Genomic DNA, 22,140 nt, shown 5'->3' on the forward strand with positions numbered 1-22,140 from the left:
TAACACATTTCAATCGCACCAGCACCAAACCATGAAACTACATCTCACAAGGTTGCACAATTACATAAAGACTCTTTCAGCGCTACTACCACAGTATTTCTGAAACTATTAGAGGTAAATGCTGTGGCTGTGTGTTCCTGATTTATCAGCCTTAAGTGTTGCTGCTCCTCAGCCATGTTTTTGGTACACATGTGACCCCAGGTACTTGCCTTGAAGTGGACCCATTCCCCAAGAGCACCAATTATACAGCTGCTGTTGTGAGTGCTTTGTTTAAGCTGCATTAGTCAAGCTTGCAGTTTGGCAACCCGGGGTGGCGGCAAAGCTTAATTACAAAAGTCATGTAATGTGGTGTCATTAAGCAGAGCAGTGCTAAGGCTTACATTTTCTTCTTTTCTGTTTTGCAAGTTGATGCAGCAATGAGACGAGACGCTTTTTGACTGATGGAGGATTGAACATATTTTCTCTTCTTTTGTAAGAAGTTTCTCTTCACTTTAGGAGGATTAAAATAATGACTGAGTTTTATAGCTATTCATTCAGTTTTACTCAACTTCTTCGTTCGTCGTAGGGGTAATTCAACCCCTCTGAGTCATTCCAATAACATCATCTGAGAGTGTTTGTGTTTTTTTAAATCACATGAGGGAATCAGACTCCCATGAATCAAGATGTGATTTGGTGTGAAGCAAACTGAGGAGTGGCAGGCTGGCATTGTAAGAAGCTGATAGCCTGGAAGATTTGAGCCACCTGTTCAGAAGGCGCGTCGTATTTGGCGCCTTGTGGGCAGGAAGCACCAAAAGGCAACACAAAACAGGAGGCAAGTGGACTTCCAGATGGCTGTAGTCTTACCTGAATCCCAATCAGTATGCCCTTCTGTGGGAGCTTGAAGCCTGTGGAGAGCATAGCCTTGAGGAAGGCTGAATAAATGTTTGGTCCAAAACAAGCTACCTGCAAAAACACACAAATAGATACACGACAGTAAACATTTGCTCCTCAAACATGATGGTGAAAAAAAAATACAAGACATGGATCAACACAAGAAGTGGGTTAGTATGTTTGTGAGGGGCTCACTTCTCCAGTGGAGGCCATCTCACAGCGGAGCACGGGGTCTGCATCCCTCAGCCTGGGCCAGGAGAACATGGGTGCCTGTTGACGGAGAGTAAGAAAGAAAGATTTATGTTGACTTGTGTTTGAAGTAAAGGGACATCACAGTCAGTTGAAGCAGTTTACAAAAAAAAGGCGGTTTAAATTTAAATTCCTTTTGATTGACAATGGAAAAAAAGCTGTTTTCAAACAACAGTGGAGAAGGTGAAACTTATAAACACTTCAAAGAAAATGGCAATCAATGGAGAATAATTCCCCACATAAATAACTTGAGTCCATGGAGGCAGTTCAGGGATTTCATGACACTGCTGCCACCTAGAGGTGAAACACAAGCCACATTTCTTTAAATACAGGTGACCCAAGCCAATGGAGGCTGCACAATATGCCTATGAGACAAGAAGGGCTAAATAATGTCAGTTAAATACACCATAACAAGTGTTTTCTCAATAACATTGCTGATTTCATTTTGTCTTCTGCAAACCACATTTCTACCTCATATGAAACTTTCAGGCGACATCAAGAGGAGGGAAAAAAGGCGGAGGCAACAGAGTGAAAGTCAAAGGGATTAGTAATGCCAGAAAGGGAAAAAAATTTAAAAATAAATGAGGCCTCTCAAACTGCAGGCATCCATTCTTTGCTTTAAAAAACCTCAGGACGGGGTAGAGGGTAGGTGGCCTGTCTGATAAAGCAACAGCAGGGCAAGCCAGAAGAGGAGGGGGGAGCGTGAAGGAGAAGAGAGGAAGTGAAAGATCAAGAGGTAGAGAGGAGAAAAGAAAGAGTCGGGAGAATTAATAAATGTGAGAGAAGAGGGAATAGAGAAGAAAAGATGGAATAAAAAGGAGGCATACTAAGAGTCAATCAATAGAAGAAGTGGAAAAATAAACATAACAATTAGAGTAAAAGGCAGAGGAGGAAGAGAAAGAGGTGAAACAAAAGGGAAAAGAAAGATAACATTATATGTTTTATGGAAGGAGAAAATGGCAATGAAAGGCAGGAAAGGGTAGGGACAAGACAGTGGCGTCTCGTTATTGTATTAGAGACAAATTAAGAATAGCAGGGCGCCATGTGGGAGGCTGATCTTATTCACCATTTAAAAGCAGACAACCACCATTACCTTGAAGAGAGAGAGGGAGAAGTGGTGTGGCACTGTGCGCTTCATGTGTACGCACACGCACATGCAGAGGCAAGGGGCCACTAGGGGGGGATTCATCCTTGAAGTGGGCTATCTAATCAGCTGAAAGTAATGTTTGCATGCTAATGTAAGAAGGGACACAGAGAGGGGAATGCAGACGTAGAGCCTGCATCGCTTATCATGGCTTTGTTCAAAGAGTCAGTGAAAGACAGGAGTACGCAGAGATAAAACCTGCAGAATGTAACCAAGGAAGAAAAATGAAAAAAGCGTGAGACGAGCGCACACAGAGAGGGAATAACTGTGAGAGGTGAAGTTTAAATATTGCAATGAGAGACAAGAAACTACCATTAAAAGAAGGAGGATTTGTGAAATACAGTGAACGAGAGAACCAGAAGGGGCCTTTGTTTTACCTGCCACGCCGACTGTAAAACCACATCTGAAGCAAGCATTTAAAAATATGAGGCAAGAAGGAGAAATATGACCACAAACAAAAGCAGTAAGAAAAAGTTAGTGTCATTGCTAACACTCCTGATTATTTAAATGGCCTGGGAATATGAAACATTTCACGAGTCATCCCGAACACAAATATTAAAAACCTCCCCAGTCTCAGTTTTAATGGTCCACCCTCCAATTGCAATGCTGCGTCTCAGGGACAGAATGTGTGACTGTCACGATAACCAAGGCCATGTAACCACAACATCCCACCAAGGCACACAAGCACTTCTTCCCTGTGTCCCCATCCCACATCGACCGCCCACTCTCAGAGACAGAGGAACTGTGAAGCTCCACAACATGAACAATGTTATCTCAGGGCACCAGCTGAGCTCCAGTGGAGAAAGAAATGAATAAAGTAAGACATTTCTACATTACATTGTTGCTTACTGTGGTTGTTGTTGTAAGCAGAAGTGGCACCTGTGTAAATGTCTTTATATCCACAGCTGAATGGAAATTACCAGCTACATTTGTATATATACATTGTTGAATGTCAATTTACTTTTTTTTTAAACTGAAATTGCATATGACAATGCATACGAATTTTGACATGACTAGAGCAACCAGAAGTTTTCTACAAACTTACTTGAAATGTTTGTTAAGAGGAGTTAGCTGTCAGTATTGTAGGACATTATTAGAAGTTCATTAGGGTTTCCTGAAGAGTTTTATTAACAATGAGAATGGCCAGTGTGAGGAAACTGCTCATGCTTTCTAAATATAAGTCAAAGCAATATTCCCATAGACTGTATAAAACATGGTCTCTGTGACTTCTTGGTTTTTGAAGAGACTCTTTGAAGACGAATGATGGAGGGCACCACCATATTGGGAATGGTGAACCAACCTAACTTTCGATGAACCAATAAACAGGCATTGAGGTGGAGGTGAGGTAAGCTTTAGCCTCCAGGGCCTGTATGCACGTCCAGCTATTACACAAACGGGACCATTAGTCTTAACGTACCGTTATGGAACGGCCCATTTGGCCGTAGCGTTTGCCACATGCACGACTGCAAATAACTGGCCAATTAACTAATTGCGCCATGAAAGCGAGGCTGGTGCAAGACGTCATATGTCCAGGGAACCTCCAGGAAAACACCATCCAACTTCATTCCAAATACGAATTGCGCATGCCTACTACGCATAAACAACAATAAACATGGCGAGCGGTACTGGTGTGACTGAGAGAAGATCAAGAAAGAAATGGACATTTTATTACAAGACTATAGAATGAACAAACAGCTGTTATCAGAAAGTCAATCATCAAAGATAACAAACAAGGATAAAGGGAAAGTTTGGCTTAAGATGAACCAGGTAAATGCGTGTGGTGTTTCTGACCGCACAGTAGAAGACCTAAAAAATAAAATGAGCAACATGAAAGCGGCTTTGCACAACAAGGACCGCCACCAACATGGTACAGGTGGAGGATCACCTGTCCCCCCATTGAAGGATGATGACTTTTTAACGGAGTTGTTCGTCAAGGATTCACTTCACGGTATTGCTGGTAGGTCACCCAAGAGTTATGTTGTGTCTCCTAAATCTAAATTTGCTGTATATTTTGACATTGTCAAACTTTTCCAAAGGATTAGTTCGATCCCTAAATATCCATTGTCTTTGTATAATTCATCTTAAACGGTAACGCATAAGCAAGATGTCCGCCATCCTTTAAACAGCCTAACAGGTGCGTTAATCCTGCTGTTAGCATCTGTTATGGTGAGGTCTACCGCCATTAAATGTAGTGTTTTGTTGGGGCGTTAACCTGGCTCATGCATACCGCTAATCCATTTTTTTTTTCACCATTAGAACTAGGGGTGACCACAAATAGTTGAATATTCGACGATTCGTTCTAACGAGCCTTAGTCGACTGCCAATCTCATAGTCGAATATGTGCATATGAAATGTGGATCATTCCATTCAAACCATGGGGGTGCTCAATGTCTAATTTTACATTATTTTCCTGTTTCCCGTAAAAATAGTGCCTCATTTAGCCTATTTTGATATAAATATAGACTTATTTAATATAATTCTGAGAACAGCTCTTGAAGTGTTAAATCTCCTTAAAGTGGTAATTAAATCTCCCCTGGTAATTAAAGGTGGACCATTTAGCTGGACCTGTGGAGCAGACGTACCTCAGCTGGCCTTTAAATCTTTCTACGTTCATGGTAGCTCAAAATGTCAGAAATAAAACTTCAGATGATCCTAAAAAATAGTGATGAAGATGAGGAGCAGCTTCATGAAGAGGGCTGTGAGATCAAGGATTACCGGACCATACAAAAACTGTACGGGGCCAAAAGAACGAGAAAGGAATACCCAAAGCTGTCCGAAGCCTCAAAAACAATCCACAGCATCCCATCCACCTCCACGCCATCAGAGAGGATATTCTCAAAGACAGGATTTACAGTCAACAAAGCAAGGAGCGCACTTCTGCCCGTACACATGATGGTTTTCCTCGCGTACAATTTGAAAAGACTCAAGCGGACAAAGACGTGATGAAAGACTGTTTTAAAAGGCACTGTTAAGAGATTTAAAAACCCTTTAGATGGTTCAGGTTTGATTTTGAACGTTATAAACATGTTTAGCCTTAAGTTGGACAAACTACCCTCCGCAGTGCTGCTCTCAGCTGTGTGAACACTGTATAAATATCTCCTGATTCCTTACTCTATAGTGGCGCGTTGTTCCATGTTTAATGGATGGCGGCCTTATTTGAGTTTTCTCTTCATCATATTGTTGTTTTTGCAATATAGATTAAAAAAATCTAAGTTTTATGCTTATAATATTCTGTTGTCCCTTTTACTTTAAGCTACGAGTCTCTTAATTGTAAAGGGTTATGCATAATATTGTCATGCGGTCACCATCATGCAGACTTTGGGTCAGTAAGGAAAAACAACAAACATTCGATTATTCGTCGACTATGGGCAAAATCTGATGAATCAGATTCGACTAAGCAAATCCTTAGTCGGGCTCACCCCTAATTAGTACAAACGGCCCATTTTCATCGGTAATGGCTGGACATGCATACGGGCCCTGGCAAACAGCTACAAGGCATCAACCTGTCTGTTGACTAAGCCACACCCACAATGATACAATTTTATGAATAAGTCTTACAAAATCCCCCCCTGAACAGTACTTATGAATAAATAAATAAGCTACATTCAGATTTTTTTGGAACAATGTCAACATGTATAATCTTGCTGTAAAAATGGGCTTTATGAGATGGGACCTAATAGGGATTCCTTGGTTTTGCAGCCAGTCTCGGTGGACACCTGAGGAACTGAAGTTTTTTGAACTTCAACATTGGCTGCATTTTCCAACACTGATAGTTCCCACTTGGTAAATACACAGTAGATTGAGCGTTTGGCTCGTTTGCTGGGAAGTAGTGAAGATGCTGCAGGTTGGTTCTCAGGGGCGGTTGCATTAGCATTGCTAATTGGCGCAGGCATTACGTTGTGTTTATGTTCAATGCTGTGGCTGGTTAAGGTCATGTAATTGTTAAGGTGACTCGGTGTTGTCACATCTGTCATCAAGTAGAACTGATGCTAGTATGTGTGCATATTGTAGCATTGGTCGGACAGTAGAGATTTAGTGTAGAATTTGTGAATATGAAGGGTAAAATTTTAAAAGAGAAGTAAGACATTCTCATTTTGAAGGGTGGGTGACTCAACAAAAATCCACTGAGCAGTAGCTTGTTGAAATTCATTCAAAGTTCATCCTTATTTTCTGAACTTTCTCATAACTTTTAAGGATTTCGAGAAATGATTTAAAGTCTACATGTATTCAATGACCCGTAAAAGGTTGAATTGAAACTATTTAGGATTTTGATTGCCTCCCGTTGAGAAGAGAGATGTTACACAACTCCCTCACATTTAAGCGAGCAATTATTTCAATGTAGGCATTGGGTTTACAAGAGTATGGTATCTGCAAAGTCATCGTGATGAGCTCCAAGCCATGTGCAAGGGGACAAAACATTCAACTGATGGGAGTTTTTCCTTCAGCCTGTAACTATGCACTGGGGACTGACAGCAAACAACCAAATCCACTTCCTCCTCCTTAAAATGTGTTTTTCTTGCTCTTCCTCTTTTCAGTGTCATAAATATAACTGTGTTATTGTTCCTATGAGTTTGTATAAAAAGACAGAAATTACACAAAGGGGACTTGTTAGTGAAAAGAAAACATGGCCTCAAACGAGGGGACTGTCAGACGGAGAAAAGAGGCAGAAAGAGCAACAGAGTGTGTTTGAAAAGGAATGAGACAGATAAATGGAGATGGTCTCTGGATGGCAGTGAGTTGTGCCCGGTGATGATACATCAAGGACGATGAAAATGAAGGCTGTAAAGGGTACATTTGGTATCAACCCACTTCCGGCTAAGGCTGCAGAATAGTTTTAGACAGCCAGCATGTAAACAGAAAGGGTTTGATGTTTCGGCAACAAGACTGAATAGGAAGAAAGGAAACGGCACTACTTTAGAAACAACTGTTGTGTGTGTTCTGGTAGGATATCTGTCAAGGCCTGTATTAGTCAAGGAGTATGAAGTCTGTATCATAGACTCCAAGTAAACTCCGGAAGTCTTTTAAGCCTGGTGCCTGGAGTATTCAGAGCTCTGATTAATATTCCTCTCCACTGTGCAGACTAGAAATTGAAAACTTTAGGTGGTGAGGAAGAGTGGGGGGATTATACCTGCGTGATTGGCTCCAAACTACAGCCATTGTTACAGCAGCTCTGTTGTAATTAGAGGGAGAAATTACTTTGGAAAAAATAGCTTTGGAACAGCTGGTGACATGGAAACTCTCTCCTAACCAATCTAAGAAGTAAGCCTCCCAGCCGGTATGAGAAAGCAACCACCCACCCTTCCCCGCTCCTTCATGCCTAGGTAGAGGGATGGAACAGTAATCGCTGTCTTTATTATGGGATCCACTGGTAGCTGTAACAAAAACTGCAGTGCCTATTAACATATCATATAAGTAGAGCTTTTAACATGGGAAATAATTTTGCAGGATTAACCAGAGCACATGGCTGTAAGAAGATCAGAGACATGGTAATTATGTCTTGTAAGGAAATTCAATATCTGAATTCTGGTCCTTTGCTCTTTGGTTTAAGTCTTAAGTAGGCCTGAATGAGTGGAAAACATTTTACAGCTTTATATGTTTCATGTTTAATTAATTAATTAAGAAAGAAACATGTTTTGAGCAAATTTGTCTACAGAAGGCCAGAAGGAAAAAAAGGCTTGATCCAAAAAACAAACCAATAAATAGACGGCATCCTATTTCCTGATGCACTACAGTTCAAGACATGTCAACAAGAGTCCAAAAACAAGCAATATGAGCTTGGTAGCATATGAGAATGTTAGAGGCAAGGTTAAACCCATTGGGTATTGTATGGCTGAGGTGAGATTAAAGAAGTGTTTCAATATGGGGATTAGAGGTGTGAAAAAATATCAATACAGCAATATATCGCCATACTTTGACCTCAGATATAATATCAATATTTCAACTCTTAATATTGATTTTTTGTAAAAATAAAAATTCATATTTTAGCCGAGTTGGAACTAAAATCGACTTCAGTATTTCAAAAACAATAAAGTAAAGAAAAGTTGTTTTCAATCAAATAGTTTTGACTTAATTTGTCCTTTCAATTTTGAGTAATATTGTGTGATTTACATTTACACCATCTCTATTTGTTTTTCTTAGTTAACTGTGTAGAATATCACAATATATCACAATATTGTGATATCGTGATATATCGTGATATATCGTATCGTGACCCAAGTATGGTGATGCTTATCGTATCGTGAGGTTCTTGGCAATACTCACCCCTAATGGGGATCATCATTTTCTTAACAGAAAGTTTAGGAAAGAGACACCAAAGAACTAAAAAGAAAAAAACTTTTAAATTAAAAGTGGTTTATTTTAGCCCAAAGTCAAGGGATGGCCACAAAAATAGAAAAGTTATCACATCTACAATTCTAAATATGAGTTTTATGGTCATTGCACCTTGCGGTTTTGGCCAAACCTCTTTGGAATAACCTTCCACAATCTACTACAGGAGCTCTACTTCATCTTTGGACTTTTTTTCAGAACTTCTAAATTATCATCTATACAGATTTTTCTCTGTTGATCTCCTGCTTTGTGACTTGATTTGCTTTGGTTTCGTCCAATTCCTAAGTTGCTTTGTTTTGTGTAGTTGTGTATTTTTTGTCTGTCTTACCTGTTTTGTGCTCTGTACATAAACTATGCCATGAGGGGTTAGTCGCAAACATCACAACACTTAAGCCATTCAGAAGAAGATTCACTTAAAGAAATTATCATTATTTAAAGTGTGTGCCATATTTTAAATCTCCAAGATGCTTCACCTTGTCATCAGACAGCATTTTCTACATTTTATCTGCTGTTAAAATATCCAAACCAGCCCATAAAGTTTCCATCTTGATGTCTATTCCTGAATGCTCTTCTTGTGAGCCCGTTTTTGAAAAACTGCTTGCTATTCGGTGACAGCTTTCTATAAGCCATCTGCAAGCTGAACATTTCAATGATCCTTTAGGTCAATCGTTGAAGTTGGGAAAAGTAACCTTTAAGTTGCGTTTGATTCACCTTTGGACCATTCTTCTAGAAAACACTGTGGAGTAGGTGTTACTCACATTATTAAAGACAGCGGTGCTCTTAACGTACCAGCAAGACCTCACAGTGTTATAGTGAGCCATTATGCATGATACCATGGTCTGAATAAGCATTGTTCTTTCAAATGTTCTTTTCTTTTTCTGGCCGAAGTCAAACGATCAACCACAACAAAATGAGTAAATGCCATAACTTCCCTGTGCTGAATTATGACAAAAAATATTGAGTTAAATGGAAAATATAATTGTTTAGGTTCATAAACCATTTTCTATTTTTGAAATAATGTCAGGGGTCAAAATACTTTCTGTGAAGAAGCCCCTCTATGATTATCTCTGGTGATTTCAACTCCTTTCTCTGGCTCTATTCTGGCCCCTTCTATAGCATACTTGAGTTAAAGCCCTGAGTCAGAAAAGTCTTCACATACTCTATAAAAACTGAAGTTAAAATAAACTGCAAAAAGATTGAGGACAGTCAGTCATGCAGTCCCCAGCTTTAAACAGTTATTTCAGTTTATAGTCTCACCTTGATGCCAACAAAGTCTACAGGAATGATGGGTCTGTCCAGCGAGGGCAGGCTGGCCTCATCCAAAGGCTCCCCCACCATCACTTTGGTCGCCACATTGATGAAGTCCACACCGATTGTTTTTGACACAAAAGGGAAGGAGCGTGACGCCCGCAGGTTGCACTCTATCACCTGAAAGGTGAGGAACACAAACACATTATAAAGCACCCGGTTTTACAGACTCATCATTGTGCACATTGACAAAAGCTAATTGAAAGAAGAAGTTTATGAGCACTGAACAAACATACTCTACAAATTAAGATTATATACAGTCCTGAGTGTTAACCCTCCTGTTATGTTGCGGGTCAAATTGACCCTTTTTAAAGTCTATTTTAGGCAATATATGCCTTCCAAACCAGCTAAAAGCAGCATAAATAACTGGGCAGCATGTGGCAGAAGAGAAGTCATGTTAATTTATCCACTTCACTTCATAAAAATAAAAAATAAAACATTTAAAATAAAATAAACAAAAATCTATCTCATGTAAAACTATTGCATTTATATTAAGAGCTTTCCAATGTACATTAAAAAAAAGTTTTAACATGAATTTTAATAAAAAACGAGTGAGTTATCCTCATTGAACCATGATCTGTGAGAATTAAAGAACACCCATGGACCAGATCTTGATTTAAATGGAGTTAAAAATTAGATTTAAATGTGTGTTAGGATTTTTTGGGGTTCCGGGTCAAATTGACCCAGGACCATTATTGCTGTTACAGAGAAACAAACATAACAGGAGGGTTAACTGTGGAAAAAACATCAAAACTTAACAATGAGAACTTCTGAACACAAAGTGGTTTCATTTCATTTCATTTCATGAATTGCCTTTAATGCATTCAGTCATGAAAATGCTGATCTATTATTTAGACCGACGTTGAGAAATATTACCTACCATGACATCATTGCCTTTAACCAGGAACTGAGTGTTAAAGGGCCCTGAAATTTCAAATGCTTGCGCAATTTTCCGGGTGGCAATCTTAACCTGGGAGCAAAAGAAAAAGAACACACATACAATATAAATGAGGCTGTCTTGATGATTCCTGACAAAACATCTTTATTTACACGCACAGAGAACAATATGTTGCGTAATATACATTTTGGTTAAAATGCACTCTGCATATCAACAGCTTGTTTCCAATGGAGTATAAACTGGGTCATAAGAAAACCCCCAGTGTTATCATTATACATCATACTGATGGATACTTGACCAACCTTTTCTAGTGCTCCTTGGCTGATAGACTGTGTTGGTAACATCAGGGTAGCATCTCCTGAATGTACTCCTGCATCTTCCACATGCTCTGTTATGGCGTGGACAAGAACCTGAAAAAGATACAGTGATTATTTTTCACTTTTAGTACTTGCATGCAGATCAAAGCGCTTGTAAAAAAAAAAAGAAGAGAATAAATCCCAGCTCAAGGCAACTCAGCTTTTACAGCCTTGGACTGTTCTCTGATGAAAATCCTCCAGACTATGAGGCAGATGGCCTCCAGACCCGATGTGTTCATATCTACAGTATGTCACTGTGCAAAATGGTATCATCATGAGCACACGGTGGATGTTACTCTGTACGTTTTTAGGGAATTGAGAAATTCAGTCAGGTAAACACTCATTGAAAACAAAGAGTGTGTATACTTTTTAGTATACTTTGAACAATGTGTGTGGATATGAAATGTCAAAAGAATAACTTTCAACATTTCACCCTCAGGAAAAGGAGATTTATATCACCAAGCTCTGCGCCAGTGTGTGTGTGTGTTTGTAAATGAGCCACCATGTCATTAGCTCATTTAAACTGCTGCTAACCACAGTATTCATTAGCTCTCTTCAGATAGAGCCTGTAATTAATACGTATTATCTCTGACTTTTCCACTCTCCCACACATATATCTCACACATGCACGCACACAGTCTGGCCAGGAATAATGAGGCCTGTTTGGTATTCAATGAATGGACAGCTTGTTAATGTGATACTGAAGATAATGGAGGGGCTGTATTCAGGAAAAGCAGACAGAGAAAATGTACCATACAACCGGATTGCCCACATTCAAACTGGCACCCTTGAAATGACTCTTAAAGCCTAAACAATGGGAATACAGACCGGGCGTTGCGGACAAGTACCTCTGTTACCTGCGGTGACTTACAAAATTACAATTACACAGTTCTATAAGTTTTAGAAGTTAAACCTGCATACGCTAAGCTCAGTTACATACACCCATTCACACACCACTGGTACAACCACTTGGGCAGTTTGGGTTTAAGTGCATCGCCCAAGGACAGTTCAGCATGACGTGGGATTGTACCATCAACGTTTCGATTGAGAGCTAACCGACTCTACCTCCGAGCCACAGCCACACCGTGTAGATCAATGCATCTCAGGAGTCATGTTCAAATCCAGTCTGTCTTTAGGTGCTAAGTTGGGCAAAGAGAGCCTTCCTCCTGTCACAGCTTATTTTAAAACCAGCCTTCCAGAGTCATACTGTGTATTTACATCACTCTGCGCGGCGAAGGTCAAACATCCAGGGGAAGCATCAAATGCTTCTGCTATTCTTTCTTTTTCTACATTTGAAATCACTGAAACACCATTTAAGTGAAAAGTGAAGTTATTAATGTGAAGAGTCAAATAACTCATATTTTTTGTATGATACAACTAATGTCGCGTCTGTTAAATAATAAAATACTCTGGTATAATAAAGCCTAAATCTTTGTAATGAATCAAGTTCAGAAAGGGCAGTACGTTTGCAGAATATTTTAACAAACTACTCAAAGGAGAGGATTACATAGACAAGGAAACCTATGGGAATGACAGATCTATGGTGCCTGTCAATCAAACAGGGAAACAGTTTGTTAAACATGAATCATTTAAACATATCTGAACTGATTTAACAGAGAAACAAAGAAATCACTTTCCTGCATTTGCTTTTAATGTATTCCATTCTCCCAATCAGAGCCTGTCTAAGCTGTAATGCCTTTTCATTGATGACAAATGAGATTACTTCTACTTTATTCATCTACTGGGCTCAATAACAGTCTCACCTCCCCATCTGAACTGAAAAACAATGAAGCACTCACTAATGTTCGGCTAAAGAGATGAATAACAATGATACTACTATGAATTAAATTATGGTAGAACAGGATGTCAATATATATCTAACAAACACAAATAATGTTGTTTCCACAGCTTTTTAACTCTGCGACATTATGCTACATCTTGGAAAAGAGGTACACAATACTAAAGAAAAGGGATGGGTGCCGAATTCAGTACTTTTATAGGTACCGACCGAATTCCGTCAGTACTACCGAGTACCGATTCACGTAAAATAAAACGGTACCATGTTTCAGTACCTGAATGCAACCTTGTGACTGTGAGGGAGTGGAAGAGGAGGCGATTTTTCATACTTTTGTCTTGTAATAAAGTTTGAGACTGATTGGGTGGACGTCTCTGCTCTCTGCTCTCTGCATCTGCGCGCCAAACGGAGCCTGCAGCTCACGGGCGCACTCAACGTGAGGCAGAGCTGCAGGAGGATTAAGTTGAGACGGACTCTCTCGCTCCGACTACCTGCCCTGTTTAGAACCGTTCCTGTGTGCGTGAATGCCCAACAAGTAAGTTGTGTGTCCTGTTATTATAAAGAGATGGAGAACTAACTTTTTCCCAGCCGCAGGCATTCACGTGTGTTCATTGATAAACTCCTGAAAGAGCAATTAGACGCCACGAGCACGTGTCAGCTAATATATCTAATCATCTATATAATCCTGTTTCTGTTCATTTCATGTTAAATGTAATAAATATTTTAAATTTAAAAATTTTGAGATTTTATTATTAAACAAATTAACATGTATTACCACATAAACACCCACAAAAGTACAGAAAATTGGTACCGTTGAGTATCGGTACCGATTCCCAGGTACCGGGTATTGGTACCGTATCGGTTCATATGTGAAAGGTACCCATTCCTACTGAAGAATAATACTTGTTTTTTCAGCAACATAATGGCATTAACACCTGGACAGAACATTTTCAGCAATGTCTCACCTTGCCGCTTTTGGCCACAGCATCCACCTCCACCTCCCGGGCCCCGCGGATGAACTTTGTGATGACCACAGGATGTTCCTGTGGGGAAAAAACAGGGTGGTTATTTTTCAGGAAATCAAAATCCAACCTGAACAACATTGTTGCCTTTTGTGTAAGAAGTTAAGTCTGTAAGCTTACAGGTGAACTGAGAATCTTGCAATACTGGCTCAAATGTTCCTCAGGAGCATTCATTTGCAGGTGTTTAAACACATGTGAACATGAGAGGCCAGAAATGATTGTTTTTAAGACCCTACTGTTTTATGTTTTTTTGCTAGACTATAGGAAAGCAGGCAAAAAGATAATATGGCTGCAGCAGTGGCAAAATGAAAAACCTTAATACAAGCATAAATACTCTAAGAACTACAAACTTTTAAAATGTAAATATTAAAATGGGAAAATTGGCCTATTCTTTAAGGATCCAAAGAAAAAAAAGTCTATCAAATGTATAACCCTAATGCAAGTAGGTGTTGTACGACTCCACCAGCTATACATGCTCCCTGTCTGTCTTTGGGGCGAAAGCATAAATGCAAGCTTCCCTAGTTTTTATGTAAATAGCTTTATCCAGAAAGAGCCATATGTAAGAAAAAAAAAAGTTAAATATTTACAGTAGAAATGGAAGCATGTATTGTTATGAATGTTGAATAATAACTGATGTGGTGAATCTTGATGAGTATGTATGTCTGTAAATGTGAGGTTAAAAGTGATGTATAATTTACAGTACACCTGGATATGATGACGGAGAACAAAATTAACTTACATTTGACATGCAGCTCAACTATTTCTTTCTATGAATATGCACTTGTATGCATATAAAGAACTAGAAAATGAAATGTAAAATTATCCAAGTGGTATATATTTTGTGATGTTACTTTTTCCAAATAAAAATAAGATTAATACAAGACAAACTAGGGACTTCAAACAAAAAGTCACCTCAAGTGAAGGATTACCCAACAAATAATAATTACATTAACATTTTCTGATTAATGGTCATTTGATAAATTAGATTTGAAGCACTGAAATTAGGACTATATATCTACAATCTCATTTGAAAGCAGAGGAGGAAGTGTTCTTGGTTCTGGAAAAGATTGTCAATATTTGATTCTTCAGATGACAACAGTCTTCCACTTCGCCTCAGTTGGGACACTGAAGTCTCATGTTTCTGGATCATGTTTATATATGGTTTCCTTGTTGCATGGAACAATTTTTTCTACATTTGTGGATGACTAACTGTGGTCACAGACAGTTGTTTTTGGATGTGATTTTGAACCCATGCAGTGAATTCCACTACAGAGTCATGTCTGTTTTCCAAGCAGTGTCGCCTGAGAACCTGAAGATCACAGCCATCCAGGGCTGGTTTTCAGCCTTTTTCCTTTTGTACAGAAGATTTCGCAGATTCTCTGAATCTTTTTATGATATTCTGCACAGTAGATGGTACAATACCGTAATCTTTGCAGTGACCCTCTTCCCATCTTTACTTCTGAGAGACTCAGTATCTCTGGAGAGCTCTTTTTAAACCCAGTCATGGTGCTAACTAGGGTTGCAAACTCTGGGAATTTTCAATGTTGGAAACTTTCCATGGGAATTAAAGTGAATTTATGGGAATAAACCAGGAATTTACTAAATTGAAGGTTGGCTCTCAATAGGGAACTTAAATATAGTTGGGGAAAATATATTTTAGCATAATCCTGAATAAAACAACCAGATTTCATGCAATTACAGTTGAATGTCTATGCTATTCCTCAATCACATGCACATAGCACACTGCTTACTGCAGGGCTATTGAGACCACGCCCCCTAAAAGCACTGTGCATTCCTCCATCACATGCACAGATGACTTCTCGAATCCTGCAGAGGCTAGGCTTTAAAAGCTTGAGTGAAGATGCTTTTTTATATGCATGTTGAATGGGACTTTTTGGAGGGAGAGGGGCTGTTTTCATTTAACATTTTGAATGGGACTTTGTTGGGATTGCATTGTTGTTAACTTTTGAATGGGTTGGGTCGGGGAGATAAGTAATATTTAACTCAACATTCATGTTTTTGTTCTTCAATGAAAGAATAGATTGTTCAATAAAATATTTAACACTTGATAAAGTTCTACTTATGAATAAATCAGTTTAAATTGTATTATTTTGGATGGATGTCTGCTTATAACAAAACAAATATTTATACTTTGTTATGATACCTTTCCGGTAAATTTCCATGGGAAGTTAAGAAAGATTGGAAACTTTCCATTGGAATTATAGGAATTAACTGTGAATTGAGGTTAATTTAATGGAAACTTTCCGGAAATGTATTGGGAATTTTCCACCCCTTTGCAACCCTAGTGCTAACCTGTTAAGGTTGTAACTCACTACAAGCCTTCATTAATCAGGTTATTCATCAAATCCAATGGTCATTATCTAATTTTGATTCCAATGGGCTAAATTACTGAGCCAATAAAACTGGAGCAAAAAAACAAAACTACCATTGTCCAAATACCGAAAATACTTCCTGTGTGCACATGTTGTAAGAGTTTAGAGGTTTACAAAAGAATGTCATTCTAAATCAGTTTAAAGCTGTTAAACAATCATTAACCGGCTTGCTTTGTGCTCTAAATGTGTGAAATGTGCTTGTGTGTCTGTTTGTCCAGCCTCAGGTAGGGGCCCCTTTGAGGGGCCAGGTGCCTCTGAGCCACCTGAGGGTTCAGTGAAGAAGAGATGCACACACAACACTAGCCATCAGCGATGCCAGCTGGTAGCATTAGTTAATTGAAAGCACAGGGAGAATGGTGCACAAAGAAGAGAGACTGTGTGTGTGTAATGGAGAAATGGAGAGAGTGAGCGATCACTTGTTACATGCTAATTCAATACATTTAGTGACAAGGGGTAAAAAAAATCAAAGCTAGTACAACATGTGAAGTCATGATGGCAACATGTGTCTCTAACATGTGCAGGCACACATTGTTAACAATGATCTCACCTGGGACACCTGAGTGGCCTCCTCCAAGAAGCGTTTCATCTCCTCCTCTCCGTACGCAACGTTCATGGCAGATCCACTGGTGAGAGAGAGGCAGAAGATGAAGGATAAGAAAGAGAGAGAGAGAGAGAGAGAGAGAGAGAGAGAGAGGAGAGAGAGAGAGAGAGAGAGAGAGAGAGAGAGAGAGAGAGAGAGAGAGAGAGAGAGAGAGAGAGAGAGAGAGAGAGAGAGAGAAAACAAAAGGCCACAGGAGAGGAAGAGAAGCAAGCAAACAGGAGAACATAGAAGCTTCAAATGATCGTTCAAAACACTCATTATCTCTTCGTTGCATCACTATTACCATTGGGAACAAGGTCTGGAAACAGTCAAAATAAGGAGAGAAAGAGAGCGAAAGGGAGAAGAGCAGCTATTTAGGTCGAAAAGCACTGCAGGCTCTTGAAAAATGAGTTCAGAACTTAGTCATTAAAATACAACAGATTTAGGCTAGTTTTGTTGTGGTTGTTGTTTTTGATTTCAGACTGCTAGCTGGGTTATCGCTGTGTTTGATAAGGAGGAGTTGAGAGAAGCAGGACAGAGAAAGGCCACAGGCTCGGGTCAGATCTTTATTCCTTAGCTGTCTGTTGCTCGAAGGCAGACATATGTCCAACCCCCAAATGAATACAGATGCTTCTCTTCATAGGAGGTTCTTATGCATTTAAATGGAGGCATATCATTGACTTAGATAATTGTTGGGCCACCTTGTTTATGCATACATTTTCTGTTAATTTTCAGACGATTCATTTAGAAGAAATTCCTTTGATTTATACTTTAGCACGTGATTTTCAAGTCCAAAGCTTGTGTATTGGCGGAGTGTTAGTCCCTGCGAAATATTAGTCAGCAGTCAAAATAAAATGAGTGCATACATTTAATTTCGCAGTCTTCAGTCCAGTTTATAATGTCGCTGCCCCTGAAAGCTGTAGCATTACAAGTATAGTGTCATAGTGATGATGACTATAATGCACAGAGCATAAACATTTTTAAGAGCACACTCAAGACCTACCTTTTTTGTCTCGCCTTTAACTGAGTTTTATTCTTATAACAGTTTTATTTATTTATCATCTAGTTCAAATTTTAGTCACTTTTTATTCTATTTTATTTATTTTTTAAGTATAGCATCCTTTTATATTTTAATATTTTAGTGTTTTATTATCTTAGTAATTTATTTTATTGTATTTATTTATCAATTTTAAGTATAGCATCTTATTTTCTTTTAATGGTTTAATATTTTAGTGTTTTATTATCTTAGAAATGTATTTTATTTTGGTGATTTTAATTTCCCGTATTGAGTTTTAACATCTTATTTTACCTCCAGTGTTTCCTCATTAAGATATCACGAGAGCGTTTCCTCAGTTCGTTCAGCAACTTCTTTTTTATTTGTATTTATTTATTTTATTTTCATTGTTTTTATTATTATTGTTGCATATATTGTGTTCTTCACCTTAGGGTTGTGGGTAGGTTTTGGGGTCGGAGCTGGGTTGGGATGAGGATGGGGAGGTCTTTTTATTTCTATTTTTTTTGTACAGCACTTTGTGTTACAATATCATTGTATGAAAAGCGCTTTATAAATAAAGTCTGATTGATTGATAGAAGGTTAGTAGCTATAACAAAAGCATTGTGTATGTCTTGTTTAAAGAAATGGCAATTTTTTTTAATTTACACCAGTGGACTTGGAAGAGTCATGACACTGGCTGTCACTTGAGTGGAGTGCTGGAGCAACATTTTCAATTTGAACAAGATTGTTTACTAGTTTTCTCTCTGGATGCTTCTCACAGAGAGCAATACTTAAACTATGGGAGAACAAATCTGTCCTGATAAGAGAAGTAACCATTGTGAAAATCAGGGCCAATACCAATTCTTATATCACAAATAACAATCTTTTATTTTTGTTATCAATGCCCCTATCTAGGCCAGAGAGACTGCTTCAAAAGCCTCTTTAGCTGCTTTACAAATCACACTTAGTGAGAAGCAATATTCAGTACTTACGCAGCAGGACTAAAAACTTCTTCTTTGATAACAAATATTATGTTACAACACAAATAATTATATGCGCAAATTGACAGAAATGCAGTAAAATGGTAAAACAACTAGAAAATAATTTAAAATGATAGCTCACTATCATTAAATTGATGCTACGCAACAGATATATTTCTGCTGCTGTAATCGGTGAATTCAATTATTCTTATTTTTCGATATGTTTGAACTGGGCGAGTATTATCTGATACCAATATTATGCAACATTCTGTCACTCGACGCAGCACCTGCCTTTTTGAGTTTGGATGTGCGTGTTTCTTTGAGTTTTGTGTAATTATATGTTTCCCATGGCAATACATAACATTGATTAGTAAGTCAACGAGTGGGTTAAGTGGTATTTTTCACCTCGCCATTCGTATATTTGCATTTTACTGTGTGTAAAAAATACAGAACAGCTCCTGCTTTATTATAGCTAGTAGTATAAACTTTTTTTAAAGAAGAGCTATACAGTTCTCATTCAATATTGACGTTTACGGTCAGCCATTTTTTATTTTACATAATTAATGGGACCAACTGTCGCACACAGTTGTTCCCCATCACACCCCAAGGTGAAAGAAATTGGACTGATATGACAGTTGTAAAACAGATGTGTCACAATGAATTCACTTTATTGGTTTTTAGTGAGTGGGTAATTTCCTTTTCCTACTAACACTTACTCAAGAGGTCATTGGTTTTGTAAATATTTATACATTTACTTATTTTGTTTTGCATATACATTGTAATATATGCTTATTTTTACTTCTTTAATTGTAATTGCTAATAACTTTTTAATATATGCTCTTGTTTGCTTTATACTGTTTTGCACTGTATATATTATATATTATATCTTCAAGCTATGAATTGTTCTTATAAAAGGAAATTAAAATAAATGATTTATCTAAGAAACAAAAATAGAACCAATTTTTTAGAACTGAGTTTTAATAAAAATAATCATATTTCTGACATTTTTTGTTGATTTTCTGTGTGTTATAAAAATATAAAGCATGGAAATAGCAAGGGGGAGTTGCGTAAAAGAGAGAGTTTGTGAAAGTGTGTGCATATATATGTGCTGAAGCTAAGAAAAGGGATGCACCCTGTGCTGATGCCTGGGAAAAGAGGGGAGGAGAGGCTTATTTTTCTTGTTAATGGTTTCAACATGATAGTAATCTAGATTATTAATGGAATGGTTGTTGCTACTTCAAGATAAAGTGGACGACATTAATATGAGTAGTTAACCTTTTGCAGAATTACATTACTTTGATTTTAAGTGGTTTAAACGTCACTTAATGCACGAGCCTCTGGGTTTCACACACAGGCAGTTCCCTCTTTTCAAAAAACACTGTGGCCTGCATGCAAAACCTGAAGACTAAAACTCCTTATTTAATACACAAATTTGTTCTCAGTGACAAAGCCCTGCTGAACACAGGGTCTCATCACGACATCTGCTGGACAAAAGTGTCACTGCAAAATGTAATGATGTGTCGAAAGACTAAAGAGCATACATCATCTCAACTTGGATTGCATATTTTCAGTATGTGATAAGTTAAACATATCTACTTTCACTCCTTATCCTGAGAGGAAAAATCTGACAGAATTTGCCCTTTTCGGATTTTAAATAGTTGACAAAATACATCAATTAGGATTGTAATGAATGCAGGAATTAGTCTGCCCTGTCATGCATTGATAGGCGACAGCTGAAATGATGACCTCACTTACTGTTGCAGGCGTGTGTATATGTTAAAACGTACCTGAGTACATAGGAGGGACGCAGCAAACAAGGGTAGCCCACCTGGTTGGCAAAAGAAAAGGCATCTTCCTGGGGAGGGAGAGAGAGGCAGATGTTGTCAGCTCTATCATTCTGCAAGACGGGTTTATGTGATATTCAAATGATGAGGCAAGAAATCTTAAAAAAAATACACATCAGGCTTGGAAGTTTGCTAAATTCTGAAGAAGCAGAATTAAACTACTGATATGAGCTAATATTGATTAAAGATGACATATATCATTTAAAATATGATATCAATATGGTTATGACTAAGGATGTAGGAATGTAGCACTACTCAAGGTTATCTGTGTATTACATTGAGTATCATTTTTAATATTATGTCACAATCTATTTTTCAACAAAAAAAAAATAGAAAAACATCAGTCCAGACAAACAGCTATGTCTGGCCTTCTGTATGAATAAGCTGAGTCACCGAACAAGTGGACGGATTGTGACGACCTGATAGTTCAAAGGTTATTGAACACGATGTCAAATGCATGTGATAATAGCAACACTGAGCCAAACTCTGTCATTCCTGTTAGTTAGATCACTTTTAACACTTTAAGTGTTTTAAGAAGCAAGGGGACAAAAGAGAAAACATATTTGTTTGCTCTTAGATGAAGTATTTTGAGGGAGATGAAGAAAAAAATCCCATTCTCATGAGTACAAAGGGAGCAGTAAGCAGTCTATAACTGAGCACAAAGGCACTTTTGACGAAGCAAAAACTATTTAGAAGTTTTTTGGCTTCATTTATGACTGGACAATTTTGTCACCTACCACAAGCTCATTAACATGTGTTTGTTTTGTATTTTTAATAATTGAGCATCTCAGTGAATTTATACAATACAAGAGGCTCTATGATAAGAGCCACTTGAGATAGAAAACAAAGAATCCATATCAAATCAAAGAGTATGTGAACTCATCCTCTTATTTGTTATATCATCCTAATTTTACCCACTCTCAATTGAACCGACATAGACCTCATCAACAGTAAAACAGGGAGTTTAAAGCTTCAGTCTATCCTCTAGACTTCTTTTCCTCCCTGCAGTTTACATGAGGAATGAGAGGAAAGGGGTCTGAGTAATGGACAGAGTTTAGCAACAAGTGTAAGGCTGCATGTCTTCCTCCTCCTGCTCCTTATCATCATCATCAGCAGGGCTGTTTTTCTACACTCCACATCTCTCTGCAGATCTTGCCTTTTTCTGTATATCATTAACCAATGTTCACTTTCCGGGTGGAGAACTATTAACAAACACCAAATTGCTTCAGAGAGATAAAAAAAAAAAAAAAAAAACTCCCTCCCCATGTCTCTGCCCGAGGTGTTCCAGTCCAATAAATCAAACTGTTGCTTTAAGATCGGCAGGGAAATCGAGCTTTATCTATGTGCAACAGTTGATCTCTCCTTAGCGGTTGCTGAATA

The 22,140-nt window shown here is 38.2% G+C and overlaps 1 protein-coding gene across 1 annotated transcript in view; it reads right to left on the reverse strand.

The window, feature by feature from the left end:
• Positions 1 to 22,140, reverse strand: part of cps1 (carbamoyl-phosphate synthase 1, mitochondrial) — a 61,245-nt gene that overhangs the window by 7,773 nt on the left and 31,332 nt on the right. Inside the window, exons 27-34 of the mRNA XM_034693794.1 lie at positions 20,704 to 20,771; positions 16,910 to 16,985; positions 13,913 to 13,990; positions 11,099 to 11,206; positions 10,779 to 10,868; positions 9,848 to 10,018; positions 1,066 to 1,140; positions 844 to 942 (exon numbers count right to left, since the gene is read on the reverse strand). Of these exons, the coding sequence (XP_034549685.1) occupies positions 844 to 942; positions 1,066 to 1,140; positions 9,848 to 10,018; positions 10,779 to 10,868; positions 11,099 to 11,206; positions 13,913 to 13,990; positions 16,910 to 16,985; positions 20,704 to 20,771 (765 nt within the window). The remainder of the gene's footprint in view (positions 1 to 843; positions 943 to 1,065; positions 1,141 to 9,847; positions 10,019 to 10,778; positions 10,869 to 11,098; positions 11,207 to 13,912; positions 13,991 to 16,909; positions 16,986 to 20,703; positions 20,772 to 22,140) is intronic.

The sequence above is a fragment of the Notolabrus celidotus genome, chromosome 10 (assembly GCF_009762535.1).
Source record: "Notolabrus celidotus isolate fNotCel1 chromosome 10, fNotCel1.pri, whole genome shotgun sequence".
In the NCBI taxonomy this organism is placed as follows: domain Eukaryota; kingdom Metazoa; phylum Chordata; class Actinopteri; order Labriformes; family Labridae; genus Notolabrus; species Notolabrus celidotus.